At 32.2% G+C, this 5,864-nt stretch overlaps 2 protein-coding genes across 2 annotated transcripts; one reads left to right on the top strand and one right to left on the bottom strand.

The window, feature by feature from the left end:
• The first annotated feature begins 241 nt into the window (after positions 1 to 241).
• LOC126885418 (matrix metalloproteinase-14-like) lies at positions 242 to 1,225 on the top strand. Its single transcript, XM_050651987.1, has one exon. The coding sequence runs from the start codon at positions 242 to 244 to the stop codon at positions 1,223 to 1,225; it is 984 nt and encodes a 327-aa protein (XP_050507944.1).
• Positions 1,226 to 3,512: 2,287 nt separating this feature from the next.
• LOC126885417 (uncharacterized) lies at positions 3,513 to 4,910 on the bottom strand. Its single transcript, XM_050651986.1, has one exon. The coding sequence runs from the start codon at positions 4,908 to 4,910 to the stop codon at positions 3,513 to 3,515; it is 1,398 nt and encodes a 465-aa protein (XP_050507943.1).
• Between the last annotated feature and the right edge of the window lie 954 nt (positions 4,911 to 5,864).

The following is a 5,864-nucleotide window of genomic DNA, read 5'->3' as shown; positions in this document are numbered from 1 at the left end:
ACCCCTCAAGCTTTGACAGTCACTAAAAGAGTATTTGAAATATGGGAAGAAGCATCAAAATTTAAGTTTACTTATCTGAGAATCCCAAATCCAAAGCCGGATATAACTATAACAGTAGTTCCAAAACAGCACTATTTTCGATACAATTGTCAGGGTAACGACGAATGTCCTTTTTAAATTTACAAGTGGTGTATTAGCACATTCTTATTTTCCACCTTCATCTGGGTGCATAGAAATTCATATGAATAGCAATCTAACATGGGATTTCAGTTTGAATTCTACAGTAGAAGGTCGAACAAATTTCTTTGCAGTCCTTCTCCATGAAGTTGGTCACGCTTTAGGTCTAGCACACAGTAGCGATAAGAAAGCTGTAATGTATCCGTTTTATGAAACCTTTCCTACCCACATAACTGATGATGATAAAAGGGGATTAGAAAAGTTATATGGACCTAAAAGTAAATCTGCATCTATTCCAACTCAACCTGGTGTTACTAGGAGTAGTTCACCAACTACAACAGAAAGATCTAGGAGTACGACAACCACAGCAGCTAGGACTAATAAATCTAAGCAAAATGTAATAACGAATGTATGTGAATTGGAATATCCAGATTTAATATTTTTAGCGTATGCTCCATCATTTCCAACATATCGAATGTATATAGTAAGTAAGGATCTGGTATGGAAATATGACTTAAATAATGAAAAGATACCCACCAATGCTGAACAATTTATAAGATACTTTCCAAGGGGAATTACGAACGTAACACATGTTTTTCAAAGTTCCAATGGAGATATGATTGGTGTAAGCAGAAATCGTATATACGCAGCAGCATTTCCTAGCTTAAGAATTCATACAGATAACATGGTACCTGAAATCAATAACGCAAGAAGTATTAACGGTTTATTCCAAACAAATTCAGGAAAAAAATTTGTTTGTTTTGATGGCTCATTTATTGAATTTAATGATAAAGACATTATCTCAAGAGGACGCATAAGTGACGTTTTTCCAGGAATACCAAATGATATTACATCAGCATTTAATTACATCGATGGACATATATATTTCTTAAAGCACAACATCTATTACAAGTTTAATGAATTTACAAGAAGTGTCATTGAAAAAGGTACTTTTAATTGGAATATGTTGGGGATCCCTTGTCCTGATAATGGATTAATAAAACAACTGAAATCCCTATTATCTAAAGTAAATTTATTTTATGAATAATTAATGTCTAAACATCTGGGGGTCCATCATCAATGGGATCTGGGGATCTGGGGATCTGGGGATGTTGGGATTTGTATGGGGAAAAGGTAAATAAAAATAAAGCATATTTTACAAGAAAGTCTTTTATTCGTTATTCGTAATCGATAATCGTAATCGCAAATCGTATTCGTTTAATCGAAGTAACGTTTTGTGATTATGATCAATACAACTAAAAGGTAAGTAATTACTTTACAAGAAAGTTTTTTTATTTATTTACATTTTACAGGTATAAACGTACAAAATATGTTTACCGAAAATGATACAAATATACAGATCGTCTTTACCAAAAGGTTTAAATTTTATTAGCATCTTAACCCTTAACTATAGACATCCGGTATTTTTTACCGGCGGGCATTCCCAAAATGTGGATTTCGTGGTAACCTCACAACTTACAAGTTCATGTCTCTCTGTACCTCTCGGGCAGTTTGTATAACAATGCTAGTCAAAGCGTGTATTGTGTATTGTCAATATTTTCTTTTCTGGTACACATCAAAAAGCTTAACCGGTAAAAATTACCGGATGTCTATGTTAAGGGAGTATTTTTATATGAGTACTATATTTGTAAATCTGAAATGTTTACATTATTTTTTGTGTTTTTGGGGAAAAAGTAAAGAAATTGACTGTGGAAGACATCCTGGACCTTCAATGAAGGTTAAATTTGAAGATAAAAATTTTGAGGCCACTTTGCAAAAATGGAATTGCCATTTAATTTTATTACAATTTTACCCCTTGCAGATTTTTTTTCACGGATGTAAAAATTTTCGTGGATGCTATTTTATATTTCCTTTGTGATTCTATGTTACGTTTATTTGTTAAAAAAAAGTTTAAATTTTTGTCCATAGCATTTATGGCCGTTTGTTTCAATAGACCAAAAATGTTACCACAATTTTGGTTTAATAGATTATTCTTCAAAAATCTTGTATTATATTATTAAAATCACTCATTTTACCATTTTTCCCATATCTAGAGACTCCATAAAAACACATGATGCAAAACGTTTTTGTTTTTTATTATTAACTTTATATTTTGACTCTATTTTATAATGACCGGTAAAAAATACCGGGAGTCTGTAGTTACGTGATAATATTGGGATGTCTGTAGTTAAGGGTTAAATGTCTGAGAATCTTACTTTTTTATTACGATTCCTGTGTAAGTCCTCCTCACAATCATATCTATCCTTTAGTTCAAAGAGTACCTCACAAAAACCATTTTGACACCAGGATGATTTTTTTCTAAATATCAAATGTAAGTCTGAAGCTAAACAACTAACATGAAAATTATCAGATTTAGCTTTTAGACATTTTTGTTTTTCAGAGAAAATTATTTTAAATACCCTGTAACATGTTCGACAGAGTAGCAAATTATATTTTGGTATTTGATAATACCTAAACCATAAGCAATAGTAGTCATTAAGTGCAAAAGTTTCAAAATCCTGACACTCTATAATTGCCTGACGAAGTTCAGGTGAAATATTCAATTCTAGATCATGATTCTCAAAGTCACAAACTTTAAAATGTTCATAAGGAACGGGATTAGTTTTAATTTGCATCCATTTAATTTTACTAAATTTTTGAACTATTTCCTCCGTTAATACCCATGGTAAAGGCGATTTACTAATAAATTTTGAAATTTCATGTATGTTTTCGATAATAGTGCTTATGCATAAATTCTGTAGACTTTCCATCTTCCACATCTGAAAAATGAATTCACCTATGTGTTATACTGTAGTGGCCCCAGGGCAACGTATCAAAAGTGTTGGAGAGTAAGTGCCGTTTGTCATCAAAAGGGTTTAAGGCTATTTTAGTTTGCTCAATACTGTAAACTTCATGTAATTTAGATTGTATACAACGCTGTGTTGCATAAAAAAGTGATTTTGTTTCGGCAGTTTCACGAAAACTTTTCAAACAATTCAAATAATCATCAAAGTTAATTTTCATCTTTACAACATTCATCTTAACCCCTTTCGACTTTTTAACATCTTTCTCCCCAGCCACTTTATATGTATATTGCTTTGAACGAAGACCAACGAAGTGAGTCATGATTTTTGAGTTATTCTCATCTTTCATTAGACCTGGCACTTTTTTGTTTACTAAAGGAATATTCCAAGGATTATTTGAGGGATAATCGCTTGTATCAAATCTATGAATGTCAGGCTTAATCATTTCCTCGTATATATCATTACATTCAGTTTCATAAATCAATCCATCAGTATCAATATAAGCAATTTATTTTGATTTAATGGGAATTTTTATAACATATAGTCATAATGAAATTCATATATGCAGGTTTTAGAAAGTTCTAAAATTGCCATTCCAACATACAATGGTTTATTAAAAATAATTTCAGCTTTCTTTAATTCTACTGCCATTAATGATTGATCGAAAATAACGCGACTATGAAACTTCGGGCTAGCAATCAAATTTCGAGCACCTACGCGTCCCTCCCATTTATTTACTAGTTTCACCAGCCTATGCTTCCTTTGGTTCTTCATGGTCTTCCCGAATACAGCGTTGTTCATGAGCTTGTATAAGTTTTTCTCAAAGCTTGTTTTAGCTTGAGCCCTCAATTGTGTATTAAGAGCAATGTAACCTTTTAACCAAGTCATTTGCTTGAATCTCAATATCTTATGAATTTTAGTAAGAACTAATCCATGTGATATAGCCTGTTTTAGGTTCCTGTAGTGAATAACGTAGTTAGTTTTATTGTACAGAGTGGACAAGAGTTTAGATTGTTTGGAACCAGGAGGTTTGCAATGCTCTACACAAAACGGTAAATCTTTATGGTAGTCATGTAAGTTTTCTGGATAAGAGAGATCAACTTCAAGAATGTATCCCTCTTTTGCATCGTCAGGTATTGACATAACATCGATATTTGTATCATCCCAATGGAAACCTCCATAAGGGAGAGGTTCACTCATCGCCCAACCATATAGATTGTTAACATCAAGGTACATGAGATATTTAGAAGGTTTAGATGGATCGTAATTCATCATGTATTTGTTGTTAGCCTCCCCCATCCGGTTACAACACTGTGATATACCTCCACGTATACCTCGTTCATAGAATAAAAGCATATCAACATCTTGTATAGTTTCCAAGTGACATCCTGTATACTTGAGCATTGTAGTTGATGTAAAACCTGGGATGGTATAGTAGTGTCCTGGATCTAATCCATATGTCTTGAAGCATGTGTCTCGAAAAGTTTCGAAAACTACAGCCAAAAGAAGTATATCTGTCTTCATGTATAAATTACTGTAATCCCAAAGAGTCTTCATGTTAAATTTCTCCCACACTAATTTAGCGTGAGCATAATTTGAATCTGATATATGCTCATCGTTCAGTTTATTGTAGAATTTTTCTTTATTTGGCAACTTTCTTTCATCCAACCGTTCAATTTTATCTAAATAATCATAAAAGAATACTCCTTTTTTAGTTAACAACTTGAACGTTTCATCATCTACATTTGGAAATTGTTTTCTTAAAATTCCAAAATTTTCGGGCTTCAAAGTTGAAACTAAGCTATCTAATGAACTCCCCATAAATCTAAAAGTATCAATGAACCGGAATCTAATATTTGTCTTTTTATGGTAAACTGTGAAACTAATATATTTTTCTTTGTTGACTGGTAAAATGGAAATGTAGTACATTTTCGCTAAATCCTTTATTATGAAATGCGAGTCGTAACCACTCACATTGTGGAAGGCTATTGGAACCACAAATGATTTTTTATAATTTAAATTGCACCCATTGTGTGCAAAACCTCTAAAATTGCGAGTCAAATGACAATGGTCTCTTACAATTCGATCCTTCTCCAAAAATTTTCTATTACAAATGTGACATCTCTCAGTAGCATCTTTTAAACTTACTTCAACGTTCATGGGTTGAATATTTATTAATTTTGAATGAATAAATTGAGCTAAATTGTCAATTTCATGTGAAAACCATGACATACAGTCCAAACCCACATGACTTTTTTAGAATGAAAAATTATCGTCATAATTACACTTAAGATATAATCCGGCACTGTACGCTGTGTGTCTTTGATATGGATGCGTTGACGTAGTTGATGGTGTTGAGTGGGATGCGCGAAGAGGAACGAGCAGTGATTCAAAATCTGCGTATACTAGGAATGGCAATTTTTCTTTGTAAACAAAGTTTTTAAATTTGACATATGGTTCTTTGGTGAAACTTATTTTGCAGTCATCTATCTTTTCACAGTAGATGATATGAGCATCCAACTTTTCTTTTGTATAAAAATAATTAAGACATCTGTCACATATATATTTCTTTCCATTGTGTTTAGAAAGTTGTGACTTGACAAGTTTGCCTAAATCTTTTATCCAAATATAGTGAAAATGTATTAGATCTTCATCACGTCCACCACTCCATGGTCCGACGTTGTCCGCTTCATTATTAAAATAATATTTATTTTGAACTATCAACAGATTGACATGTTTTTCTCGTTTTTGTTTAGTTAATCTCACGGGAAGTACCGAAAAATTGAAAAGCTCATCTTTAACATTTAACTCGAAAACATTAACGGAAATATTTTCATTATTTTTTTCAAAGAGGGAAATTTGATTTAGAGTTACTGGAAATGT

This window comes from Diabrotica virgifera, chromosome 5 (assembly GCF_917563875.1).
Source record: "Diabrotica virgifera virgifera chromosome 5, PGI_DIABVI_V3a".
Taxonomy (NCBI): domain Eukaryota; kingdom Metazoa; phylum Arthropoda; class Insecta; order Coleoptera; family Chrysomelidae; genus Diabrotica; species Diabrotica virgifera.
The sequence above is the reverse complement of the archived record's forward strand: the minus strand, read 5'-3'. Positions and strand labels throughout refer to the sequence as shown.

Coding starts and splice junctions, on each gene's coding strand:
- LOC126885418 (XM_050651987.1), top strand. CDS start 242: ATGAATAGCAATCTAACATGGGATTTCAGTTTGAATTCTACAGTAGAA.
- LOC126885417 (XM_050651986.1), bottom strand. CDS start 4,910: ATGTACTACATTTCCATTTTACCAGTCAACAAAGAAAAATATATTAGT.